The 27927-nt window shown below is 47.2% G+C and overlaps 1 protein-coding gene across 1 annotated transcript; it reads right to left on the reverse strand.

Moving 5' to 3' along the window:
* Nucleotides 1–1880: 1880 nt before the first annotated feature.
* LOC137319130 (phosphoribosyl pyrophosphate synthase-associated protein 1-like) lies at nt 1881–26978 on the reverse strand (the record flags this gene model as incomplete). Its single annotated transcript, XM_067981477.1, has 6 exons — nt 1881–2377; nt 3134–3280; nt 4397–4467; nt 17579–17623; nt 22705–22850; nt 26923–26978. Coding segments are annotated over 6 exons (624 nt in total), but the record flags the coding sequence as incomplete, so codon positions are not given.
* Nucleotides 26979–27927: the final 949 nt, after the last annotated feature.

The following is a 27927-nucleotide window of genomic DNA, read 5'->3' on the forward strand; positions in this document are numbered from 1 at the left end:
AGACAGAGGATCAAATCTCGACAATCCCAGTCATGGCTGAACTCAGAGCCATCAAGGCAGCACACACAGAGGATAACCTGCACAGTCCCTCTTCAAAAATGTCTTGAAAGGGTGCTTTTCTCATGATTAACCCATTAGTTACCTCGGCCAACTGTAAAGAATGAAGGGTTGTTTAGTAATTGCTTGAAATAATTTTAGATTCCGGATATAATTTTAATATAATTTAGACGTACCCCTGCTCCAAGGGAGGATGATGTACAGTGCTACCATTCTATGCAACAAGGTGCTCAGTTCAGTAGATACTAAATTTACATTACGATGCCAGCAGATTGATATTAACAGACTTTGTATAACCCAATAAAGATGAATTATACAGTGTGCAAACCCCAACAATGAAATCCCACCATTTCCCTCTACCCTCATCTCATCTTGCCGCAGACCGACTCAGATGTAATTTTTGCTATTAAATGGCAGCCCCTGGAATGCAGGTAATCTTCACTAAACAAAACGCCAGAATATATAATTTAGGTGCTGCTTTAAGGGAATCTGAATCACCTGACAGGTCACTCATATTTAGTGATATGAGCACCATGTTGGTTAGTTTCAGTTGCAGGCTCACCCTCGGAGTCTCGAATACGAATATAGTCCTCCTATAGAGGAGGCTTTTCGAATGCCTCACCCCCATGGACAGATCATGCTAGCCTTCAGCCTCTTTCGCCTGCCCCAGCCACGAATCATCACTTTTTGCATCTCTATTTTAATCGGCACTGCTATGGTCATTGGTCCTCTGAACTTCCTCTGCTTGCTGCTCCTAAAGGTTCAAATATTCTGCCCTACATATTCCTACTCCTCTCTGCATCCTCGCTGTGCTGAAATCAAGACTTGCCACACCATCTCCTACTCTAACTCATCCCTTCCAGAGCCTCAGCGTGGAACTCCTCACCTCCCTCAATCTTCACTTCCTCTTACAAACCACTGCCGTTTAAAACTCAAGCTTGGATTCACTTAACCACTACTTCCTAAATTATCATTACTTCTCCGCTATTATCTTCAACCTTGGTGTCCTGTGCTTTGGGACTTTAGGTTTCTTAGTAAAAACAGTCCAGGATTCTCCCATTGTTAAACTAGACTCAATGGTCTCAGTAAGTGGAGGATGTGGAATGAACAATGACAGTCAATGGAAACTAAAATTAGCCCAAGGCTGTCACTGGTTGCAGATTAAAGGCAGACACTACAGTCCTGGAAGAAAAGGCCCAATACCACACTGTGCAAGAGAACCACTCTTGAAATGTGAAAACTTCAGTTAATGGAAATTTCAGCATCGGGTAAATACAAAGAGTAACGAGCACTTATTACAAAATAAATTCCCCTCAATTTAATTTTTCTTATATTGTAGCAAGACTTCTTTTGTGCAGCAAGAGGATGAGGGGATTCCTCACAGTGCATTTAGGATCTTCATGGAATGTTTCCTAGACATTTCGCCCTCTGAACCCCAATGAGCAGTTCCTGTAAAATACCTGATGAGGCCATGAAGAAAACTACCCCCAAGATAGTCCAACAACCCCAAATCTCAATGGGCTGATGATTTACGCTGCAGCAGGTGATCAGCCAGCTCCCCCTTAAATGTAGATAATTGTGAACCATGGTTTGTGCAGAACCGTAACCACAAACAATTCTTAGGTCATCATAACAGTTTAGTTAGTTACATGAAAACCAACCCATCATAGGTCTCCAGCATCTCAGATAATGCTGTCCCAACGTTTACACCAGAATAATACCCCTAGCCCCCCACAAAAAAACCTTGAACGCAATCAGCTGATCTCCCACTATCATCTCCTTCTTACCACATAACTTCTGAAGTGATTTGTCCAACCAGTCTCTACAGGGAGTGCATGACCCAACTGCACCGAGTTTATTGACAATATACAGCTTTAAAATAGCCATCAGCAGTGATTTTCAACAGATGGTACAGTCTTTATTTACAGAATGATATGACAGTGCAGAAACTATTTAAAATGCTTATTTGAAAGCAGGGTGTTCCTTGTGTTCTCACACAGAGATATTTTGCACAGTAACACTGACAGCAAGTGACAGCCACTGCAGGCAAAGAACAAACCTTGCTCTCATTAATTACAGCCATGCTGGGCATTCCCACAGTGCACCTGCATTACCTGTCTGGTTACACACTTTATAGCTGTAGAAGGGAGATTCGAACAGGCTAGTCATCGACTGTGATGTTGCGGAACAGGTAGGACATGGATTCCCCGTTGTGGATGCGACGGATAGCTTCAGACAGGATCATACTGACGTCCACTGTTTTGATCTTGGGGCACTGTAGCTTTTGCACTTCATGAGGAATGGTGTTTGTTACAACCACCTTCAGGAGAAAGAAGAGTTAAATCATCTCCAAGATTGGATAAAACTCATGTTTGAAATTATGCTAGTGAGAAACTGACTAAACTGGAAGCAAGAAATAAAAGCAAAAAGTGCTGGAAACACATGGGGTCGGACAGTGCATGGGTCCACATTTTGGATTGGGGCCCTTCAGAAGTGAAAAATGAAAGCTGACAAGCATTTCTATAGAATAAGGAAAAAGGGCAGGGAGAGAGAAGGAAAATAAATTGTCATAAAATGTCCGGGAAATGACCATTAGGTGACCTTTCAGAGCATTTCACTCAGGCACTAGAGAGAAGCATTAAAAGGGGTTAGAGAAATAAAGGACACAAATAGGCAAGAGGTTTAACCTTCAATTTAAAACAAAGTCTGAAATTGTGACGCTAATTCTTGTCGTCCTTAAAGCCCATCTCTTTGACCAAGCACTCAGTCACCTCCTCATACCTCCTTTGGTTCAGTGTCGGTTTTTGTCTGGTTAAGTTTCTGTGAAGTGTCTGGGGACATTTTTACATCAAAGGCACATGGTCCCACTGCCCTTTATCCATGGAGCAAGCTGCTAGCCAATACTATCTTCACTTTATGACAGCCACAGACACCATCCCATATTAATTCATAATTACAGCTACACACCTACCATAAGAGCATATAGTATAAGCTTGGGACTTTCTAACTACTCACCTCCTAAAACAAAAACAGGCACCTCTTCATTCAAAAACAGCGGAGATAGTAAAGTCAATACCTCATTAATGGCCGACTCCTCGATCAAACAAGGTGCATCTGCGGAGAGAAGACCGTGGGTAGCCATGACATATATCTTATACGCGCCTCGTTCCTTCAGAATCTCAGCAGCTGCTACAAAACCATCAACGTCATCAATAATGTCGTCCTGTTTGGGAGTGGAGTGGAAGGGATATGAAGAGACATCAACAGACATCAACGCAGTTCCAGTAAACAGAAGCTCAGCCAAGCTGCTCCATCCCATGCGCCCGAGGTACATTACCTCACAGACTCACTATCAGCATCCTTTATATTAAAAACGTGTCCAAGCTAACATTTATCCCTCAATCAACATCACCCAAAACAGTTTAATTGGTCATTTACCTCAGTGCTGTGTATGGAACATGGCTGTGCACAAATGGGCTGCCATGTTTCCCTACGTTACAACAGTAACTACACTAATAATTCATTGGCTGTAAAGCACTTTGGGATGTGAAAGGCGCTATATAAATGCAAGTTCGTTCTTTCTTTAAATCAATCAATCTTGAGAAATAATTCTAGCTTCCTCAGCTGTGTGTTGCTAATTTACACAAAAGGCTGAAACATGCTATCAGTGAAGCTCTCGGGGAATAACCCGGGTCCCAATGCTGTGGGGACACTACTTACTGTCAACCAGCTTCAATAAATCAATGCCATTTGTTTTGAATTCTTTGCAACAAATTAATTTTGAAAAGGATCACTGATGGAGTGATTCAGTGAGGCGACCCATGACCTGTTGCGTTGCAAACTCATCCTGAGGCTGTTGAGAAATGCATGTTTCGCAGTGACGAGCAGCTGTATTTTGTGAAACACAGCAGAACAATGGCCTAGTGGGGAAATCACATCAAACTGTTTCACACACTATCTGAAACTGAGTAACGCAAACATTCAGGCCACTCTTAGTGGAGACTGTCCTCACAATCCCAGAGGTTCTACGCCCAGTGTTCAGGGACCACATATCCTCCGACAGAATACATGCACTTCAAAGTTACAATTCTGGACATTAGTTAATGCTGCAGCTCCTAGGGAGTTAGTTTAGCATTATACCACCATCAAACTGCAACAAGTTTTCTGTGAATTTTAGTCCCGTACTTCACAACTCTGCATTTACTGCAACATGGGGAAATTAGTTGAGTCCACTCTAGCTGCAAGGAGGCCCACCTGAAATGACACTACCCACCGATCGATCAGGACCTTCCTAAAACGTCAAGTGATCAGCAAGAAACTTGGGCGATTCAATTCTTACCACGATGATGGCTATTCTTCCACCAACATCTCCAACTACAGTGATGGGCGGCTTTTCTTTAGGCATCATCACTGCACAATGGAAAGAGACCGGTTATTTATATCAGGCATTTTACACGTTCAGAAATACAAACCTAGAAACAGTTCCCTTCCATCTCCCTTTCTGGGAGAAAAATAAAAGGCACATTCCACGGAGGCAGCATCTTATGGAGACACCATTTTGTCATTTCTCTTAACAAGTGATGTGCAATCAATGCATCTCATAGAAGTTGTGGTTGTAGTCATAGGGGATTCGATAATTAGCGGGATAGATAGCGTCCTCTGCAGTTGCGACCGAGAGTCTAGGAGGGTATGTTGTCTACCTGGTGCAAGGGTAAAGGATATTTCAGAGCAACTGGAGGGGAACATCCAGTTGTCGTGGTCCACGTTGGGACCAATGACATGGGGAAGAAAAGGGAGGATTTCAGAAATTAGGAACTAAATTAAAAAACAGGTCCTCACAGGTGGTAATCTTGGGATTACTACCAGAGTCACGTGCTAATTGGCCTAGGGATAGGCAGATCAGGAAGGTGAGTGCTGATGTGGCTGAAAGACTGATGTGGGAAGGAGGGGTTCCATTTCATGGGACACTGGCACCAAGTACTGGGACAGGAAGCTGTACCGCTGGGACGGGCTCCACCTGAAACGGAATAGGCCCAGTGTGCTAGTGGAAAGATAAATAGGGCTGTGAATAGGACTTTAAACTAGTAAGAGGGGGAGAGGATCTGGTGAAAATAACATAAGTCTGAAGATAGAAGAAATAGGAAATGAGAGTAAAGGTCAGACCAAGGGAATAAATAGTTATAGAACATAAGTAAAAAATGACTTAATAAAGTGAGGAGAACAAGTATTAAAAACAAATTAAATTGCCTGTACAACAATGTGCACTGAAACAAAACGGGGGAACTGGAGGCAATAATTCCTAGCGAGGAGCCAGATGTAGCAGGAATAACTGAAACACGGCTAAATAAAGAACAGGACCAGCAGTTACCTACTGCAGGATATAATGTATTTAGAAAGGATAGGGAAGGGGGTGGAGTAGATGTATTAATTGGAGACAACATAATGGCAATAGAAAAATGTGACATAAGTAATATTTAGAAACAGAATCCACATGGATTGAGTCAAAGGATAAGAAGGGATTGTTAACATTAATAGGTATATTCTACAGACCACCTAATAGTGGAAGGGAAGTGGAGGGTGGAATATGGAGGCAAATCTATGAACTGAGTAAAAAAACATCAAATAATAATCATAGGAGATTTCAACAACCTCCAAATAAACTGGCAAGAGGTAGGGAAAGGAGAAAAGGGGATGGAGATTTTACAGTATGTTCAGGACTCCTTTCTTACCCAGTATGTGAGAAGCCCAACAAGAGAGGAACCACTGCTGGATCCAGTAATGGGAAATGAACCAGAGCAGATAAGAGAAGTAAGCGTAGGGGAACATCTAGGCAATAGCGATCATAACATAATAAAGTTTAAAATAATGATTGAGAAAGACATAAGACAAAGACCAAAGTAATAGATTGGAAAAAGTTAATTTTGAGAGGATGAGAATGGAACTAGAGAAGTTAAACTGGAAAAAAAATTGACAAACAGATAGAACAAATGAGAAACATTTAAAATGGTGATCAATAGGTTCAGGAGAAATATATTCCTCTAAAAAACAAGAACTAACGAGCCAATAATGAAACATCACGGATGAGTAAAGAGATACTGGTAAAATTGACACCAAAGAAAAAGGCATACTCTAAGTACATAGACAATAAAGGAGAGGATGACAAAAGGGATGATGAAGAGGTTAGTAAAGATGTCAAAAAAAATTAGGAAAGCAAACAGGAACTATGAGATTAAATTATTAAGGAATATAAAAGAAACTATAAAGTATTCTACAGACACATAAATAACAAAGAAAAATCAGGATAGGGATACTAAGGGATGCACAAGATAAACTCACAGGTAACGATAGTGACATGGCAGAAATACTGAATAGTTATTTTGCCTCAGTATTTACCAAGGAGACTAACAAAGTGGGCATGACAATAGAAGAAGAGATCAAAAAAGATATAAAGACATTTACGATAGAAAGGGGGGGGAAATAATTGATATAATAATCAAACTTAGAGAGGATAAACCCCTGGTCTGGATGGATTGCATCCACGCATATTAAAAGTTAGGGAGGAGATAGCAGAGGCACTATTACATATATATAAAAATTCATTAGAAAAGGAAATAGTGCCAAAAGATCGGCAGACATCCAATGTTATTCCTATATTTAAAAAGGGAGATAGAACAAGTCCAGGGAACTATAGACCAGTTAGCTTAACGTCGGTGGCAGGAAAGATAATGGAATCTTTAGGAGGAGCAAATTTGCAGGGAAATTACAGAGAGGTGCAAAAACCATAGAGTAGTGATAACTGGGGACTTCAACTACCCTAATATAGACTGGGATAGTAATCGTGTAAAGGGCAGAGAGGGGGAAGAATTTTGAAGTGTGTTCAGGACAGCTTTCTTGATCAGTCTGTTTCCGGCCCAACGAGGAAGGAGGTATTGTTGGATCTGGTTCTGGGGAATGAGGTGAGTCAAGTGGAGCAAGTGTCAGTGGAGGAATATTTAAGGAACAGCTATCATAGTATCATAAGGTTTAGATTAGTTATGGAAAAGGACAAGGAGCAATCTAGAGTAAGAATACTTAATTGGAGGGGGGCAAATTTCAGTGGGTTGAGAACAGATCTGGCCCGGGTAAATTGGAACCAAAGGATGGCAGCAAAACTGTTATTGAACAGTGGGCAGCCTTTAAAAAGGAGATGGTTTGAGTACAGTCTAGGTATATTCCCACGAGGGGGAAAGGTAGGGCAACTAAAGCAGAGCTCCCAGGATGACGAAAGCGATAGAGAATAAGATGAAGCAGAAAAAGAGGGCGTATGACAGATATCAGGTTGATAATACAAGTGAAAACCAGGCTGAATATAGAAAGTTCAGAGGGGAAATGAAAAAGGAAATAAGAGGGACAAAGGGTATGAGAACAGACTGGCAACTAACATAAAAGGGAATCCAAAAGTCTTCTACAGACATAAAAAGTGAACGGGTAGTAAGAGGAGGGGTGGGGCCGATTAGGTACCAAAAAGGAGACCTACACATGGAGGAAGAGGGCATGGCTGAGGTACTAAATGATTACTTTGCATCTATCTTTACCAAGGAAGAAGATGCCAGTCACAGTAAAAGAGGAGATAGTTGAGATACTGGATGGACTAAAAATTGATAAAGAGGTACTAGAAAGGCTAGCTGTACTTAAATTAGTTATGTCATCCAGTTTGGAAGGGATGCATCCTAGGTTGCTGAGGGAAGGGTGGAAATTGCATAGATACTGGCCATAGTCTTCCAATCATCCTTAGAAACAGGGGTGGTGCCAGAGGACTGGAGAATTGCAAATGTTACACCCTTGTTCAAAAAAGGGTGTTCCTATGTTCCCATGATAAACCCAGCAACGACAGGCCAGCCAGTTTAACCCCGGGACAGAATTAAGTCACTTGGACAAGTGTGGATTAATTAAGGAAAGCCAGCACGGATTTGTTAAAGGCAAATTGCGTTTAACTAACTTGATTGAGTTTTGTGATGAGGTAACAGAGAGGGTTGATGAGGGCAATGCGGTTGATGTTGTGTATGTGGACTTCCAAAAGGCATGTGATAAAGTGCCGCATAATAGGCTTGTCAGCAAAGTTGAAGCCCATGGAATAAAAGGGGCAGTGGCAGCATGGATACGAAATTGGCGAAGTAACAGGAAACAAAGTAGTGGTGAACGGTTATTTTTCGGACTGGAGGTCATAAAAACAACAAGCGGTGCTCCGCAGGGGCGGTGCTGGGACCACTGCTTTTCTTGATATATATTAGTGACTTGGACTTGGGTGCACAGGGCACAATTTCCAAATCTGCAGATGACACAAAACTTGGAAGTGTAGTGAACAGTGAGGAGGATAGTGATAGACTTCAAGAGGACAGACAGGCTGATGGAATGGGCGGATACGTGGTAGGTGAAGTTTAATGCAGAGAAGAGCATAGTGATACATTTTGGTAAGAAGAACGAGGGGCAATATAAACGAAAGGGCACAATTCTACCTTTAGGGTGCAGGAGCAGAGAGAGACCTGGGGGTAGATGTGCACAAATCATTGAAGGTGGCAGGGCAGGTTGAGAAAGCGGTTAAAAAAAGCATACGAGATCCTGGGCTTTATAAATAGAGGCATAGAGTACAAAAGCAAGGAAGTCATGATGACCCTTTATATAAAAAAAAACTGGTTTGGCCACAACTGGAGTATTGTGTCCAACTCTGGGCACCACACTTTAGGAAGGATGTGAAGGCCTTAGAAAGGGTGCAGAAAAGATTTACTAGAATGATTCCAGGGATGAGGGACTTTAGTTACGTGGATAGACTGGAGAAGCTGGGATTGTTCTCCTTGGAACACAGAAGGTTGCGAGGAGATTTGATAGAGGTATTCAAGATCATGACGGGTCGAGACAGAGTAGATAGAGAGAAACTGTTCCCATTGGCGGAAGGGTCGAGAACCTGAAGACACAGATTTAAGGTGATTGGCAAAAGAACCAAAGGTGACATGAGGAAAAACTTTTTTTTTTTTTAAAACACAGCGAGTGGTTGTGATCTGGAATGCACTGCCTGAGGGGGTGGTGGAGGCAGATTCAATCATGGCCTTCAAAAGGGAATTGGATAAAGGAGGATATAACGAGAGGTAAGCAGCCAACAGAGACCTTATGGGTTGAATTGAGAAATAGGAAAGGATCGAAGACTATAGTGGGAGTTGTGTATAGGACCCCTGGCAGCAGCTCTGAAGTGCTCGATTGTATAAATGCAGAGATTAGACAAGCGTGTAACAAAGGCATAGTGGTCTTAATGGGGGACTTTAACCTTCACATAGATTGGGAAAAGCAGACTAGCAACTGTCAGAAAGGTAGTGAATTTCTTGAGTGTGTCCGGGATAGTTTTCTACAGCAGTATGCCCGAGAGGCAAAAAGGGGGCAAGCCATACTAGATTTAGTAATGAGTAATGAACCAGATTTAGTTAACGGCTTCACTGTGCGTGAACATCTATCCAATAGCGATCATAACATGATCGAATTCAATGTAGTGTTTGAAAGGGAAAAAAGTGAATCAGCTGCTAAGATTCTAGACTTGGGCAAGGCCGACTTCAATGGGATGAGACAGACTGTCCACAGTAAACTGGGCAATTTGTAAATGGGTAAAACGACTGATGATCAGTGGGAAATGTTTAAAGAAACATTTAACGAGATACAGAATCGGTTTATACCCCTGATGGGCAAGAACTCCACTTGCCAAAAAAAAATCCATGGACAACTAAAGAGGTAAGGGACAGTATAAGACATAAGGAAAGGGCATACAAAAAGGCAAAAAATGGCACAGATCCTGGCAAATGAGAAAGATACAAAGATCAACAAAGGGTCACAAAACAGATAGTAAGGGCTACAAAAAGAGAGTATGAAAAGAAACTTGCAAGGGATATCAAAACCAATACGAAGAACTTTTATAGTTATATTAGGAAAAAGAGGGTGGTCAGGAGCAGTGTTGGCCCCTTAAAAACTGAAAGTGGGGATATTGTCATTGACGATGGGGAAATGGCGGACATGTTGAACAATTACTTTGCGTCAGTATTTACAGTCGAAAGAGAGGATAGCATGCCGGAAATCCCAAGAAAACTAATATTGAATCGGGGACAGGGACTCGATAAAATTAACATAAGTAAAGCAACAGTAACGAAGAAAATAATAGCACTAAAGAGTGACAAAACCCCAGGACCAGATGGTTTCCATCCCAGGGTTTTAAAAGGAAGTAGGTGAGCACATTGAAAGATTATAGTTAGGGCATCTGCAAAGTTCTCTAGGATTCAGGAACTGTCCCTCTAGATTGGAAAATTGCACTCTGCTTTTTAAGAAAGGAGAGAGAGGGAAACCGGGGAATTATAGACCAGTTAGCCTAACATCTGTTGTGGGGAAAATGCTGGAGTCTATAATTAAGGATAAGGTGACTGAACACCTCGAGAATTTTCAGTTAATCAGAGAGAGCCAGCATGGATTTGTGAAAAGTAGGTTGTGCCTGACAAACCTGACTGAATTTTTTGAAGAGGTGACTCAAGTAGTGGACAGGGGAATGTCAATGGATGTTATTTATATGGACTTCCAGAAGGCATTTGATAAGGTCCCACATAAGACACTGTTAACTACGATAGAAGCCCATGGAATCGAGGGAAAAGTACGGACTTGGTTAGGAAGTTGGCTGAGCGAAAGGTGACAGTGAGTAGGGATAATGGGTAGGTCCTCACATTGGCAGGATGTGACTCGTGGAGCCCCGCAGGGATCTGTCTTGGGGCCTAAATTATTCACAATATTTATTAACGACTTAGATGAAGGCATAGAAAGTTTCATATCTAAGTTTTCCAATGACACAAAGATTGGTGGTATTGTAAGCAGTGTAGATGAAAACATAAAATTACAAAGGGATGTTGATAGATTAGGTGAATGGGCAAAACTGTGGCAAATGGAATTCAATGTAGACAAATGTGAGGTCATCCATTTTGGATCAAAAAAGGATACAACAGGGTACTTTCTAAATGGTAAAAAGTTAAAAACAGTGGATGTCCAAAGGGACCTAGGGGTTCAGGTACATAGATCATTGAAGTGTCATGAACAGGTGCAGAAAATAATCAAGAAGGCTAATGGAATGCTGGCCTTTATATCTGGAGGACTAAAGTACAAGGGGGCAGAAGTTATGCTGCAGCTATACAAAACCCTGGTTAGACCGCACCTGGAGTACTGTGAGCAGTTCTGGGCACTGCACCTTCGGAAGGACATATTGGCCTTGGAGGGAGTGCAGCGTAGGTTTACTAGAATGATACCCGGACTTCAGGGGTTAAGTTACGAGGCGAGATTACACAAATTGGGCTTGTATTCTCTGGAGTTTCGAAGGTTAATGGGTGATCTGATCGAAGTTTATAAGATATTAAGGGGAACGGATAGGGTGGATAGAGAGAAACTATTTCCACTGGTTGGGGATTTTAGGAGTAGGGGGCACAGTCTAAAAATTAGAGGCAGACCTTTCAGGAGCAAGATTAGAAAACATTTCTACACACAAAGGGTGGTAGAAGTTTGGAACTCTCTTCCGCAAACGGCAATTGATACTAGCTCAATTGCTAAATTTAAATGTGAGATAGATAGCTTTTTGGCAACCAAAGGTATTAAGGGATATGGGCCAAAGGCAGGTATATGGAGTTAGATCACAGATCAGCCATGATCTTATCAAATGGTGGAGCAGACACGAGGGGCTGAATGGCCTACTCCTGTTCCTATGTACTTGAAGGGAAAAAATTTGGAGGGCTAAGGGGGAGTAGGACTAGCTGGATTGCTCTTCCGGAGAACCAGCACGGGCCGAATGGCCTCCTTCTGTGCTGTAACCCCATTCTATGATTCTTTACTCAAAAGGTGTAACAGAAAAACGTCTAGAAAATTAAAATATAATAAAGAGTAGTCAGCATGGATTTCAGAAGGAAAAGTCATGCTTGACCAACCTTATTGAATTCTTTGAAATAACAGAAAGAGTAGACAACGGTAATGCAGATGTAATATATTTGGATTTTCAAAAGGCCTTTGATAAGGTACTATATTATAGACCCATGACTAAGTTGAGAGTATGTGGAGTCAGGGGACAGACAGCAAGCTGGCTACAAAACAGGGGTTAAGCGTAGCTACTCAGACTGGCAAAAAGTGGGAAGTGATGTTCCACAGGGATCGGTGCTGGGACCACTGATGTTCACAATTTACATGAATGATTTGGACTCGAGATTCGGAAGTACAATTTCAAAATTTGTGGACGACACCAAATTGGGGATGTAATTAACACAAAGGAAGAATGCATCAAGATACAGGAAGACATTAATAAACTTACAGAATGGACGTGTAATTGGCAAATGAATTTCTATACAGATAAGTGTGAGGTGGTGCATTTTAGTAGGAAAAATATGGAGGCCACATACTGCTTGGAAAATAAGAGCCTAAAAGGGTAGAGAAGCAAAGGGATCTGGGGGTTCAGATACACAAATCATTAAAAGTAGCGACGCAGGTTAATAAGATCATAAAAAGCAAACCAAGCACCGGGGTTCATTTCTAGAGGGATAGAATTGAAAAGCAGAGAAGTTATGTTAAACTTGTATAGAAGCTTGGTTAGACCACACTTGGAGCACTTTGCAGTTCTGGACTCCATATAATAAAAAGGATACAGAGGTATTGGAGAAGGTGCAAAAAAGATTCACAAGGATGATACCAGAACTGAGAGGATAGCTTTATCAGGAAGTCTGAAAAGGATAGGGCTCTTTTCTCCAGAAAAGAGAAGGCTGAGGGATGACCTGATAGAGGTCTTTAAGATAATGAAGGGGTTTGATAGGGTATTGGTAGAGAAAACGTTTCCACTTGTGGGGGAGACCAGAACTGGAGGTCATAAATATAAAATAGTTACTAGTCACTGATAAATCCAATAGGGAATTCAGGAGAAACTTCTTTACCCAGAGAGTGGTGAGAATGTGGAACTCGCTCCCACAAGGAGTAGTTGAGGCAAATAGCATAGATGCATTTAAAGGGATAAGCACATGAGGGAGAAAGGAATAGAAGGAGGGGAGATGAAGTAGGGTGGGAGGAGGCTTGTGTGGAGCATAAACACCGGCATTGGCGAGTAGGGCTGAATGGCCTGTTTCTGCACTATAGACTCGATGTAATTATAGTGGAGACTGTAGAGGGAAGGGGCTTGGTTATTGTTCGCACATTAGTGAAGAGGCTGAGTGCTTTGCTGGGTTAGTGCACCAACTTGTCACCTTGGGGCAGTAGTTCAAAAGTATCCAGAATAAGAGACTGTCCTCCCTCTCCTCCAACTGTTAAGGGTCACAAAAGGAGGTCATTCAACCCATCATGCCTGTGCTAGTTATGCAGCTCGAACTATCTCTCTCATTCTCATGCCATTTCTCCATATCTTTTTATACTTTCCTTTTCAAATATAACTCTTTAAAATGGTGTTATAATCTCTGCTTCAGTAACCACCTGTGGCAAAGCATTCTATGTTCCAATAACTGAAAAACTTTCTTCCAACCTCCCCCTTCCTTATTGATAATCCTGACTCCATGTCCCCTTGTTATTGAACCCAATCTTTCCCTATTTACCCTCTCGAAATCCTTCATAATTTTGAAAACCTCTAATAAGTTCCAACCCCTCCTTTAACCTTCTCTATGCCAGTGGGAAAAGAAACAATTTATGAAGCTTTTCTTCATAACTATAACTTCTCATTCTTGGCATCATTCTAATGACCCTTCGCTGCCCTATTCCCACCGCACTAATATCCTTCCTAGAATGGAGTGCCCTGAAATGCCTACACTAACTGCCCCAATTGTGGCTCAACCAATGTCTTGTAAATTTCAACATCACTTCCTTGCTTTTATATTCAATGCTCTCATGTATAAAACTCAGAACTCCATTTGTCTTTTTATGGCCTTTTCTATCTGTACTCTCAAGATCTCTACATCTCCACCCCTAAATTTCTGTTAAAATTCTTAGTTTAGTGTACACTCCCTGTGACTGTCCTCTTTCCCCAAAATTTGCTACATCTGCCACCTCTCTGCCCTCTCCACTAACCTGCAACTTTCTACAATCTGCTGCTTTCTTCCTCATGCCCCGAATTTTATATCAACAAACTTCAACATCATTACTCTTTTCCATTTATATGAATAAATTGCACAAGAGGTCCCAGCACACATCCCAGGTCACACTGCTACTCACATCTGAAAAACATCCATTTACCTTCCGTTTCTGCTTTCTGTCCATTGGTCATCTCCCTCGATGCAGCTACATTCCCATTAATCCATGCTGACTATCCTTGATTAGCCCATGCCTAAATGTTCACTAATTTCATCCTGTTTTTTTTTAAAAATAGTCCACGGTGAATTGCAGAAACATGACTATATGAACTGGTGCAATCTCACTCTCCGAGGCTACAAATATGGCTGCTCTTCTGAGGTTGGGTGTTAAGAACAGCGTAGAGAGCTTTACACTGCATCTAAACAAGTTGTACCTGACCAGAGAAGGTTTGGTGTCGACAGAGGGCAGATTATAGGAAAGTACAGGATACGGTAAAGGTTCCACAGTCCATTTGGTTGGTCCTCCTAGTCCCAAAAATGAATAGATCTCAATCACTCACCTCCTTAAATATCCAACCAATTCTCCTTAAATGTTCCCACACTATCTGCCTCCCTGTCCAGTACACTTCACGTTCACCATTCTCTGTGTAAAGTAGTTAAATCAAAAGAGTTTGACCATCTTCCCCCTAAGCTTCAGCCCGTCTCCCCTGATTCTGCACCTTGACTATATCAGGGTTGAATTTTTCAATTACTTTAAGAATCCTGAATACTTGATATCGCCCAAGTCTCCTCTTCTCTACCATAAGCAATTCCAAGCTCTTCAACCTCTCCTTGTAGTTCAGTTGTCATGAGCTGGGGATCTGAACCACCTCCTCAATATCTCTGTTGCAGTGCAGCCAACAGAACTGTAGGGGTGGCCATATCAGTACCTCGTACAGACTCATCACCTTCTGGGATTTGTACCCTCTCCCTCTGGCGCTACATACCAAGATCTGCTTAGCTTTCCTTACTCTTGCTGCATACAGCATTGTTGTAGTAAAATGTTGGATTCCCCCATTTAAAAAGAGGAACAAAAATACAAGGAGGCAGAGCTGTAAATTGACCAGAGATAAGGAGGCCGCTCATGAATGGCCAGGTACAAATTTCAGAGCTTTGTTCATGCTAATAAGCACAGCACTCAGCTCTATGGTAAACCAGGGTCAACACTGGTAGGGGCCCTAATAATTCTCAATCGAGTCATACTCTTCAATACACGTTGAACTGATAAAGCCAGGAGGTGGAGGTAGAGGAGAGGGAGCTATCTAAGCATTAGTGGACAAGATGCAGGGTCTGACGACACTAGCATGAGATCCATCAGATGTGTCACAGTGAGCTGTCCGTTGCAGAATGTGCATTTTATTCAGCTCCTCTATCCCAAGGGAGCCGTACACAGCATGCATTAAACAAGTGTCAGAGTGAAGGCTCCTTTAATCCAACACCACCCAATGCACTAAGAATGGAGAGAAGCTGGAAGGCTTTTTCAGACACTGGTAACTGAAGGTTTTGGTTGTCCCTGGTTACTCTCCAGCCACCACATTCAGTGTTTATTTGGCACAAACGCAAAGAAACCAGTTCCAATTTCCCCAAACCTCTCACCACCTAACAAAAGCCAAACATACAACACCCAGCAATCACTCTCGGGGACTGCTCCAGTGTTTGCTGCGTGTGGCGTACACATGGTCAAGCTTCATTATTACAAACCTGAACGCAACCGGTTAATTAAGGCTCACTCATCCAGATTGCACCAGAACACGCTGAGTTTGTAAGAATGAGTTTTTAAAACTGTGCGGCACTGGAAGGGCTGGGGGGGGGGACATGGGGGCCCTGTGCTACATCCCCATCCATTTCCAAAGCTGAAATCCCGTGACCTGCACTTTTTAAAGACATTGGCATAAATTTTCATTCGCCTCGGGCACTACTAGTGCATATCACAGACAACAGCTGTGGAAATGAAACAATCCAGTCCTGCACAGTGTTTGAAACATGCAATAGATGGCTAATCACAGCACCAGGAAAGCAGATCAAAATGTGTGTAAAAGACCACAGATCAGAGCAAACTCTCGCCCGTTACTGCAGAGGTTTTCAAACGTTCCTATGTTGGGGACCCCTCCAAACACCGGCCCACTCCTGGGCACCCCCGTCCTAACTGTCAGCAGAAGTCAGCTACCCAAAGGAAACAGTACTGCTAATGCCAGATGTGTTTTATTTGTGTACATCACCAGAAACATCATCCCAGTGAGTCAACAAACAAATACAAAATCTGATATCCTCTCAAGAGCCCCTCGGGTTTGTAAATCAAAGTGTTACGGAGTCCCTACACTGCAGTTTCAAACATTCCACCAATGGTCCAATAGCTTTACTGTCAGGTACTGAACACAAAACAGCAAGGAAGCAAATGCCGTGTGCAGTTAGTGGGTCACAGCTGCCAGGGATTTCAACCTTTACATTTACACAAAGGTTACAAACAACTTTTAAAAATTTACCACCAAAAAGCCTGGGTTGGTTGGACCCCCCTCCCCAGGAAACAATACCCGTTGAGAAGGCAGTTTGTTCAAAGGCAAAAGGGCATTTAAGCAGCCTAAAGATGGGATCGAAAAGCTTGCGAGAATCACTGCAGCAACAATGAGCGAGAATTAAACCACTGCACCAAATACAAAGATCTCAAATAATATCAGGAAATGCTGCCAATGCACTGGGAGCTCATCAGCATCCGGAAAGAGTAAACGACAAGGTTATTTTCAAAACGTCAGCCCATGTCAGAACTGGAAACTTGAAGAACTGAGGACAAGAGGTTGCTCTATTTTTTTCAAAGCCACTTGAAAAGCAGAAATCTCATGATCTCATGCCCTGTTCCTTTCAGACACTTGGATACAAGTTTTCATTTGTCTAGGGCAGTACCGTTGCAGGTCAGACACTAGTGGAATAGTGTCCTGTAGTGTTTGAAACAAGGTCACTTACCACAGCACCAGGAACGATCCAGTTCTGAAAACAAACATTTTACACACACCCAAAACATCAACTTGTCTTTTCCCTTTACTGATGTGGTCAGACCCACTGTGCATTTCCAACATTTTCCATTCTTATTTCAAATTTCTTGTATTTGCATTTTTTAAAAAAAAAACTCTACAAATATGCCAATACTGCTGTAACAATATACTTGTTCTTTTTTTTAAAAAAAAATTCCCTATTTGATTGACATGAAACTCGACACTATGGTCCTTCCATACATTTAGAACAAGTGTGTGAGATTCTGCTTGACTAGTTATCCAGTCTGACACTCAAGCCCCCTGCACAGGTTATTGTCCATTCACACATGCAGTTAATAAGCTGCAATCACAAACAGCCCTGTGTATCCCAGAATCAGGCCTCGCCAAAAGTAAAATGGAAGAATTATACTCTCGTACTTGGAAGCTCAATGCCAGGAAACGGAACTTGCAGCCTATGTACAGCTAAAAGCACAAACGCACAAAGGCAGAACACAAATTAATAAAACAGAACAGAAAAAGTTACACTACAACATAATTTGAAGGACTAAAAGCAATGGGTGATACGCCTACACCAGCTGCCGAGAGTTCGATCAAATTCCACTCCCGCCCACCGCTCTTTGCAATTTCAAGCTACCAGACTTAGAAACCTGCCGGGTTTAATTCTAAGTGTCAGCTGCAGGAGATACAACTTTTACTTCAATCTCCTGGCATGTAAAACGTGGCTCTGGTGCAGTGAAGTCAGCAGCAGTCCAATGTCAGCAGCCATCCTTCCTACACCGCAACCAAACCAGCTTCAGGGCACCTGCAACATCCAATGGAGTCACCAGATGCTTCATTAAATTGCATGAGCACCACCAATGGCTTAATTGGTTAAGGGAGGCCAGGAATGTTCCAACTTCCAATCCTTGCATGTACCAGGTTAGGTGGTCTGACCTGACGCAGCAGTTAGATGACAAGGGACCCAGTGTCTCAGGTTCAGACACAATTAAAATCCAGTGTGGGAGGGAGAAAGGAGAGTGACAGGGCGCGTGTGCGACAGAGAAAGAGGGACCCGGGGGAGGGGTGGAGAAACGAGAGAGAGAGAGAGGGACACACACACACACGGGGGGGGGGGGGGGCGCGCGGAGGAGGAGAGTGACGGGGAGGAAGAGGAGGAGGAGAGTGACGGGGAGGAAGAGGAGGAGGAGAGTGACGGGGAGGAAGAGGAGGAGGAGAGTGACGGGGAGGAAGAGGAGGAGGAGAGTGACGGGGAGGAAGAGGAGGAGGAGAGTGACGGGGAGGAAGAGGAGGAGGAGAGTGACGGGGAGGAAGAGGAGGAGGAGAGTGACGGGGAGGGGGGAGGGGGGGGGGGAGGAGGAGGAGGAGGAGGAGGAGGAGAGTGACGGGGAGGAGGAGGAGGAGGAGGAGAGTGACGGGGAGGAAGAGGAGGAGGAGAGTGACGGGGAGGAAGAGGAGGAGGAGAGTGACGGGGAGGGGGGAGGGGGAGGAGGAGGAGGAGGAGGAGAGTGACGGGGAGGGGGGGGGGAGGAGGAGGAGGAGGAGAGTGACGGGGGGGGGGGGGGAGGAGGAGGAGGAGGAGAGTGACGGGGGGGGGGGGGGGAAAGAGGAGGAGGAGGAGAGTGACGGGGAGGGGGGGGGGGGGGGGGGGGAGGAGGAGGAGAGTGACGGGGAGGGGGGGGGGGGGGGGGAGGAGGAGAGTGACGGGGGGGGGGGGGGGGAGGAGGAGGAGAGTGACGGGGGGGGGGGGGGAGGAGGAGGAGGAGGAGGAGGGAGGAGGAGAGTGACGGGGAGGAGGAGGAGGAGGGAGGAGGAGAGTGACGGGGGGGGGGGGGGGGGGGGGAGGAGGAGGAGGAGAGGGAGGAGGAGAGGGAGGAGGAGGAGGGAGGAGGAGAGAGACGGGGGGGGGGCGAGAGAGAGACGGGGGGGGGGGCGAGAGAGAGACGGGGGGGGGGGGGGGGGGCGAGAGAGAGACGGGGGGGGGGGCGAGAGAGAGACGGGGGGGGGGCGAGAGAGAGACGGGGGGGGGGGCGAGAGAGAGACGGGGGGGGGGGCGAGAGAGAGACGGGGGGGGGGCGAGAGAGAGACGGGGGGGGGGCGAGAGAGAGACGGGGGGGGGGGCGAGAGAGAGACGGGGGGGGGGCGAGAGAGAGACGGGGGGGGGGCGAGAGAGAGACGGGGGGGGGGCGAGAGAGAGACGGGGGGGGGGCGAGAGAGAGACGGGGGGGGGGCGAGAGAGAGACGGGGGGGGGGCGAGAGAGAGACGGGGGGGGGGCGAGAGAGAGACGGGGGGGGGGCGAGAGAGAGACGGGGGGGGGCGAGAGAGAGACGGGGGGGGGAGAGAGAGAGACGGGGGGGGGAGAGAGAGAGACGGGGGGGGGAGAGAGAGAGACGGGGGGGGGAGAGAGAGAGACGGGGGGGGGGGGCGAGAGAGAGACGGGGGGGGGGGGGCGAGAGAGAGACGGGGGGGGGGGCGAGAGAGAGAGACGGGGGGGGGGGCGAGAGAGAGAGACGGGGGGGGGCGAGAGAGAGACGGGGGGGGGGCGAGAGAGAGACGGGGGGGGGGGGCGAGAGAGAGACGGGGGGGGGGGGGCGAGAGAGAGACGGGGGGGGGGGGGGCGAGAGAGAGACGGGGGGGGGGGGGGGCGAGAGAGAGACGGGGGGGGGGGCGAGAGAGAGACGGGGGGGGGGGGGGGGGCGAGAGAGAGACGGGGGGGGGGGGGGGGGCGAGAGAGAGACGGGGGGGGGGGGGGGCGAGAGAGAGACGGGGGGGGGGGGGGGGCGAGAGAGAGACGGGGGGGGGGGGGGGGCGAGAGAGAGACGGGGGGGGGGGGGGGGGCGAGAGAGAGACGGGGGGGGGGGGGGGGCGAGAGAGAGACGGGGGGGGGGCGAGAGAGAGACGGGGGGGGGGGGGGGGCGAGAGAGAGACGGGGGGGGGGGGGGGGCGAGAGAGAGACGGGGGGGGGGGGGCGAGAGAGAGACGGGGGGGGGGGGGGGCGAGAGAGAGACGGGGGGGGGGGGGGGGGCGAGAGAGAGACGGGGGGGGGGGGGGGGCGAGAGAGAGACGGGGGGGGGGGGGGGGGGCGAGAGAGAGACGGGGGGGGGGGGGGGGGCGAGAGAGAGACGGGGGGGGGGGGGGGCGAGAGAGAGACGGGGGGGGGGGGCGAGAGAGAGACGGGGGGGGGGGGGCGAGAGAGAGACGGGGGGGGGGGGCGAGAGAGAGACGGGGGGGGGGGGGGCGAGAGAGAGACGGGGGGGGGGGGGCGAGAGAGAGACGGGGGGGGGGGGGCCGAGAGAGAGACGGGGGGGGGGGCGAGAGAGAGACGGGGGGGGGGGGGGGGCGAGAGAGAGACGGGGGGGGGGGGGGCGAGAGAGAGACGGGGGGGGGGGGGCGAGAGAGAGACGGGGGGGGGGGGTGCGAGAGAGAGACGGGGGGGGGGGGCGAGAGAGAGACGGGGGGGGGGGCGAGAGAGAGACGGGGGGGGGCGAGAGAGAGACGGGGGGGGGGCGAGAGAGAGACGGGGGGGGGCGAGAGAGAGACGGGCGGGGGGGGGGCGAGAGAGAGACGGGGGGGGGGGGGGCGAGAGAGAGACGGGGGGGGGGGGGGGGGCGAGAGAGAGACGGGGGGGGGGGGGCGAGAGAGAGACGGGGGGGGGGGGGGGGGGCGAGAGAGAGACCGGGGGGGTGGGGGGAAAAGAGACCGGGGGGGTGGGGGGAAAAGAGACCGGGGGGGTGGGGGGAAAAGAGACCGGGGGGGTGGGGGGAAAAGAGACCGGGGGGGTGGGGGGAAAAGAGACCGGGGGGGTGGGGGGAAAAGAGACCGGGGGGGTGGGGGGAAAAGAGACCGGGGGGGTGGGGGGAAAAGAGACCGGGGGGGTGGGGGGAAAAGAGACCGGGGGGGTGGGGGGAAAAGAGACCGGGGGGGTGGGGGGAAAAGAGACCGGGGGGGTGGGGGGAAAAGAGACCGGGGGGGTGGGGGGAAAAGAGACCGGGGGGGTGGGGGGAAAAGAGACCGGGGGGGTGGGGGGAAAAGAGACCGGGGGGGTGGGGGGAAAAGAGACCGGGGGGGTGGGGGGAAAAGAGACCGGGGGGGTGGGGGGAAAAGAGACCGGGGGGGTGGGGGGAAAAGAGACCGGGGGGGTGGGGGGAAAAGAGACCGGGGGGGTGGGGGGAAAAGAGACCGGGGGGGTGGGGGGAAAAGAGACCGGGGGGGTGGGGGGAAAAGAGACCGGGGGGGTGGGGGGAAAAGAGACCGGGGGGGTGGGGGGAAAAGAGACCGGGGGGGTGGGGGGAAAAGAGACCGGGGGGGTGGGGGGAAAAGAGACCGGGGGGGTGGGGGGAAAAGAGACCGGGGGGGTGGGGGGAAAAGAGACCGGGGGGGTGGGGGGAAAAGAGACCGGGGGGGTGGGGGGAAAAGAGACCGGGGGGGTGGGGGGAAAAGAGACCGGGGGGGTGGGGGGAAAAGAGACCGGGGGGGTGGGGGGAAAAGAGACCGGGGGGGGTGGGGGGAAAAGAGACCGGGGGGGGTGGGGGGAAAAGAGACCGGGGGGGGTGGGGGGAAAAGAGACCGGGGGGGGTGGGGGGAAAAGAGACCGGGGGGGTGGGGGGAAAAAGAGACCGGGGGGGTGGGGGGAAAAAGAGACCGGGGGGGTGGGGGGAAAAAGAGACCGGGGGGGTGGGGGGAAAAAGAGACCGGGGGGGTGGGGGGAAAAAGAGACCGGGGGGGTGGGGGGAAAAAGAGACCGGGGGGGTGGTGGGAAAAGAGACCGGGTGGGGGGGGGGGGGGGAAGAGACCGGGGGGGGGGTGGGGGGAAGAGACCGGGGGGGGGTGTGGGGGGGGGGAAGAGACCGGGGGGGGGGTGTGGGGGGGAAGAGAAAGAGATGGGGGGAGAGGGGAGGAGAGTGATATGGGGGGGGGGCGGGGGGGGGAAAGAACGTCTGGCAGTGCACGACCACGAGTGTGTGAGACTATGACCAAGTGAGACAGCATTCGACAGTGTGCGAGTGTGAGACTGAGTTTGAGCACTTACATGCTCCGTTGCGCAAACAACATGCACAGAGCACGTGCGTGCTCGAGCTGGTGCATTCAGGAAAGGGAACGATGGAAAAACTGGCTGATAAAAGGGTGGGAAACCAAGGGGGAACACTGTGCACAAGACAGGATTTGGCAACGGCTGCAGGATATTGAAGATAAACAGGCTGGAACCAGTTTTATTAACTGTAGTAAGACAGATCAGAGCCATGGGTGTTCGTCAGTGCGGCCCCTCAGGACCGGGAAGTTCATTGAGCAGCAGGTATTTACAACTTTATTTTTCAAAAGAAAAACATTCTAACTGTGCAGAATTTCTCTAAAGTTTATGAACAAAATTCAAACGTGTGCAACACCGAACTGCAAACACCATGGGATCCAACACGGCTAGTTACCAATCCCGCCCACAGGAAGGACAGCAGCTGCCAGTCTTGGTCTTTACATTTTGTTTCCTTGAAGCTGAGAGTATTTGAAACATTAACAATCTTGAGAAATTGCAGTGCAGTATATTTCTTACATGGTAGCTCCAAACCAGAGTGTATTGTCGTGTTCTTAACAGCTGGAGGAGAGTGACGTCCATCCACCATATCGTACTCTGCGTACTGGGCCTCTCCGTGTATCACTGCTAGTCCCAGCCGTAGCCTCTCTGCGTAGGACTGTGCTCTGTAAGAGACAGAGCATCAAGGGCGAACAGATCCTCTATGTCAAAAGGATTATTGTACAAACTTTCAGAACATGTACACGGCTTAAAGTGCATCCATAGTGATTCCAAAAATGAAAAGGATTTAATAAACTGGCACAGAACTACACTGAGAGCCGAGTAAGCAATTACCTTAAGACCAGCACATTACACTCCCTGGCATAAGCTCCTGACTACTCACTAAAGGATCATGAAGCCATCAAGTGAGGGTGGTGTGTGAAATCTTGCAGCCCTGCTAATGCCATTAATGCAGTTTTAAAGCATCAGCTCCAAGTACTGTACCACTGCCTGTGAAATGCAATGTGAATTCTGCACAATTAGCATCTCCACAATTTAACAGAAGCCCTCATTTGCTTTCTTACTAACTTGATGTTTTACTTATTCCATTTGTGCTCTGCAGTTACTTTTACTCAGTCTATCGAGGTGAATCAGGTCTCCAGTACTTGAAGAATGGTTACTGCCTCTAGTTTCATTATAGCCACTCACAATTTTAAGAGATATCCATTTACATGGTCTTTCTTGGAAATGGCCACTTCTGTACCTGAGCTAACAAGACCGACTAGGCAAACTGCAGCCCGCCGTCTGTACCAGTTACTGCAGCCCAGCTGACAGCCGTCTGTACCAGTTACTGCAGCCCAGCTGACCGCCGTCTGTACCAGTTACTGCAGCCCAGCTGACCGCCGTCTGTACCAGTTACTGCAGCCCAGCTGACCGCCGTCTGTACCAGTTACTGCAGCCCAGCTGACCGCCGTCTGTACCAGTTACTGCAGCTCTCAGCATCAGTTTCAATTTTAACAAACAAATGCTGGTAATAGGCGTACACAATGGGCATCAGCCAGAGAAGGCACTGCTGGGAAAATCCCAACACAGGCACTGCTGGGAAAAACCCAACACAGGCACTGCTGGGAAAATCGACAGCCTCACCCTGTGTTGCCAGATTTTGAATTTCATGTTAAATTAACATAGGTTACAGGATGAAATATTTCAGGGATTTCAATTAAAAATGAAGCATTTTTTAAATTGACTTAGCATGCCTCCTTTTCTAGGATGTTGTAGTATTTGAGTTTTATAGACAGTTTTAAGCAGCACATTGAAGCCAGACAAGGGCAAAGGGACATTGCATCATAACTACATTCCAAAAAGTGCCTTCATCACTGATCAAGCATATGCTCTCTCCAATCTCAGTCAGTCAGCACACATTTAAACACATAGGAACAGGAGTAGGCCATTCAGCCCCTCGTGCCTGCTCCACCATTTGATAAGATCATGGCTGATCTGTGATCTATCTCCATATACCTGCCTTTGGCCCATATCCCTTAATACCTTTGGTTGCCAAAAAGCTATCTATCTCTCATTTAAATTTAGCAATTGAGCTAGTATCAATTGCCGTTTGCGGAAGAGAGTTCCAAACTTCTACAACCCTTTGTGTGTAGAAATGTTTTCTAATCTTGCTCCTGAAAGGTCTGGCTCTAATTTTTAGACTGTGCCCCCTACTCCTAAAATCCCCAACCAGTGGAAATAGTTTCTCTCTATCCACCCTATCCGTTCCCCTTAATATCTTATAAACTTCGATCAGATCACCCATTAACCTTCGAAACTCCAGAGAATACAAGCCCAATTTGTGTAATCTCGCCTCGTAACTTAACCCTTGAAGTCCTGGTATCATTCTAGTAAACCTACGCTGCACTCCCTCCAAGGCCAATATGTCCTTCCGAAGGTGCGGTGCCCAGAACTGCTCACAGTACTCCAGGTGCGGTCTAACCAGGGTTTTGTATAGCTGCAGCATAACTTCTGCCCCCTTGTACTGTAGTCCTCTAGATATAAAGGCCAGCATTCCATTAGCCTTATTGATTATTTTCTGCACCTGTTCATGACATTTCAATGATCTGTGTACCTGAACCCCTAAGTCCCTTTGGACATACACTGTTTTTAACTTTTTACCATTTAGAAAGTACCCTGTTCTATCCTTTTTTGATCCAAAGAGGATGACCTCACATTTGTCTACATTGAATTCCATTTGCCACAATTTTGCCCATTCACCTAATCTACCATATGGTCAGGTGCCTCATCCCACACTTCAAATGCCTTCTCAAACTTGTGTTTTGGATAAAAGTAGTTCCCAGCTCAGAGTCAGAAGGTCGTGGGTACAAGCCCCACTCCAGAGACCTGAGCTCATAATCCAGGCTGACATTCCCAGTGCAGTACGGAGGGAGTGCTGCACCGTCAGAGATGCCGTCTTTCAGATAAGACGTTAAATGGTCCGGTTGATGTTGTGTAGACAGACTTTCAAAAGGCATTTGATAAAGTGCCACATAATAGGGCTTCAATTTTGCTGACAAGCCATAGAATAAAAGGGGCAGTGGCAGCGGCAGCATGGTTACGAAATTGGCTAAGTGACAGGAGACAGAGTAGTGGTGAACGGTTGCTTTTCGGACTGGAGAGAGGTGTACAGTGGTGTGCCCCAGGGGTCAGTACTAGGACCACTGCTTTTTTTGATATATTTTAATGACGTCGACTTGGGTGTACAATTTCAAAATTTGCAGATGACACAAAACTTGGGAGTGTAGTAAATAGGTAGGATAGTAACAGACTTCAAGAGGACAGACAGGCTGGTGGAATGGGCGGACACATGGCAGAGGAAATTTAACGCAGAGAAGTGCAAAGGGATACATTTTGGTAGGAAGAACGAGGAGAGGCAATAGAAACTAAATGGTACAACTCTAAATGGGGTGCAGGAAGAGACACCTGGGGGTATATGTTAACAAATTTTTGAAGATGGCAGGACAAGTTGAGAAAGCGGTTAAAAAAGCATATGGGATCTTGGGCTTTAGAAATAGAGGCATGGAGCGCAAAAGTAAGGAAGATATGTTGAACCTTTATAAAACTCTGGTTCGGCCACAACTGGAGTATTGTGTCCAGTTCTGGACACCACACTTTAGGAAAGAAAGGGTGTAGAAAAGATTTACTAGAATGGTTCCAGGGATGAGGGGCTTCAGTTACGTGGATAGACTGGAGAAGCTGGGGTTGTTCTCCTTAGAGCAGAGAAGATTGAGAGGAATTGATAGAAGTGTTCAAAATCATGAAGGGTTTAGATAAAGTAAATAAAGAGAAACTGTTCCCATTGGCGGATGGGTCAAGAACCAGAGACATGAGAAAAAACTTTTTTTTACAGAGCGAGTTGTGATGATCTGGAATGCGCTGCCTGAAAGGTTGGTGGAGGCAGATTCAATCATGGCTTTCAAAAAGGAACTGGATAAATACTCGAAGAGAAAAAACTTGCAGGGCTATGGGGAAAGAGCGGGGGAGTGGGATTAACTGGATTGTTCTTACGAAGAGCTGGCTTGGGCTCGATGGGCCGAATGGCCTCCTTCTGTGCTGTATCCATTCTATGATAAACCAAGGCCATATATGCCTGTTACTGTGGCTCATGTGGATGGCATTATTTGAATGAAGAGCAAGGAGTTCTCCTGATGTTCTGGATCTCCAGGGCGAACAGCAAAACAGATTAACTGCTTATTTATCTCACTTGCTGTTTATGGAATGTCGGTATGCAAAGCACTTGTCATATTTGCCCATGTAAGTCATTACGCTTCAAAAGGAACTCACTGTATGCGAAGTGCTACAAACTATTTCCGAGGTGCAGTAATGCATTTCTGTTACTACCTATAACAAGGATGTACTCACAGAGATTTGCTATGGGGTCCCGGGGTAATTGCTCACCCTAGTGCTGTACTGAATAAAAGGTCCCAGAGTTTCGAGGCTGGGAATTTCAGACAGATGTGTCTGTACGTCATTATCGCTGATACACTGAAACACTACATCAGAACTGCTGCATCTGAAAATATTTTGCCCCATTGACAAAACTGACTACTTCCTCAGCTGAGTGAGTTAGTCCACACCACGCCTGGGCTAGGGAAGGATTAAAACGTCAGCGTCGTGACTGCACTCCCCCCATTCCCACTCGGGACCTCACTCCCACACCAGGCACAGCTCCAGGACCCAGCTACTGTATGTAATAGAACAGTCCATCCTTACCTCTTGGCAGCAGCTGGTGACTTCGCAACTATAATTGCATTCCTGTAATCATGGATCTGCAAGAAAGAATGTGCAGGTTTAAAAACTGCTTGGGATTGAACTTACTTCAGTATCAGTTCTATAATCTACACAATCTGCACCAACTCCAAAGACAGCTTCCAAGCCAGTAGCAAATGTTGCAATGGGACTTCATGGAACACTTCACAAGTTCACAGACTCACACAGCACAGAAGGAGGCCATTCAGCCCATCGTGCCAGTGCCAGCTTCACTAACATTCTTTGTGGTGGTCAGACGTGGACCATTGGATAAGGTCTCTCATAAAACACTTGTGGTTAAAGTCGCAGCTCACAGGACCCGAGAAGTGTCTCACTACGGGTAGCAGTGGGACACTGACGGATCATACTTACCACCTGCAGAGGACTTACATTGTTGAACAGCTGGAGCATTGAGTATAACAGTAAAGAGATAATGCTACACCTACAGAAACCACTGATTAGATAACTACTCAGACTGGCAAAAGGTGGGAAGTGGTGTTCCACAGGGATCGGTGCTGGGACCACTGATGTTCACCATTTACATCAACGATTTGGACTCGGGAATCAGAAGTACAATTTCAAAATTTGGGGACGACACCAAATTGGGGGGTGTAGTTAAACTGAGGAGGACTGCGACAAAATACAGGAAGACATTAATAAACTTGCAGAATGGGCGTGAAATTAGCAAATGAATTTCAACATAGATAAATGTGAGGTATTACATTTTGGTAGGAAGAATAAGAGGGCCACACACTGCTTGGATAATAAGAGTCTAAATGGGGAAGAGGAGCAGAGAGATTTGGGGGTACAGATACACAAATCAAAGTAGCAACGCAGGTTAGGGCAGGATAGTGGTCCTAGCACTGAAGCCACAGCACACCTTCTCCAATCTCAGCAGCACCGATGAACCTAACCCTTTACTATTCCCTGCCCTTTAGCATTTTTTCGTTTTCAAATATTTATCCACTT

This window comes from Heptranchias perlo, unplaced genomic scaffold (assembly GCF_035084215.1).
Source record: "Heptranchias perlo isolate sHepPer1 unplaced genomic scaffold, sHepPer1.hap1 HAP1_SCAFFOLD_739, whole genome shotgun sequence".
Classification (NCBI taxonomy): Eukaryota; Metazoa; Chordata; class Chondrichthyes; order Hexanchiformes; family Hexanchidae; genus Heptranchias; species Heptranchias perlo.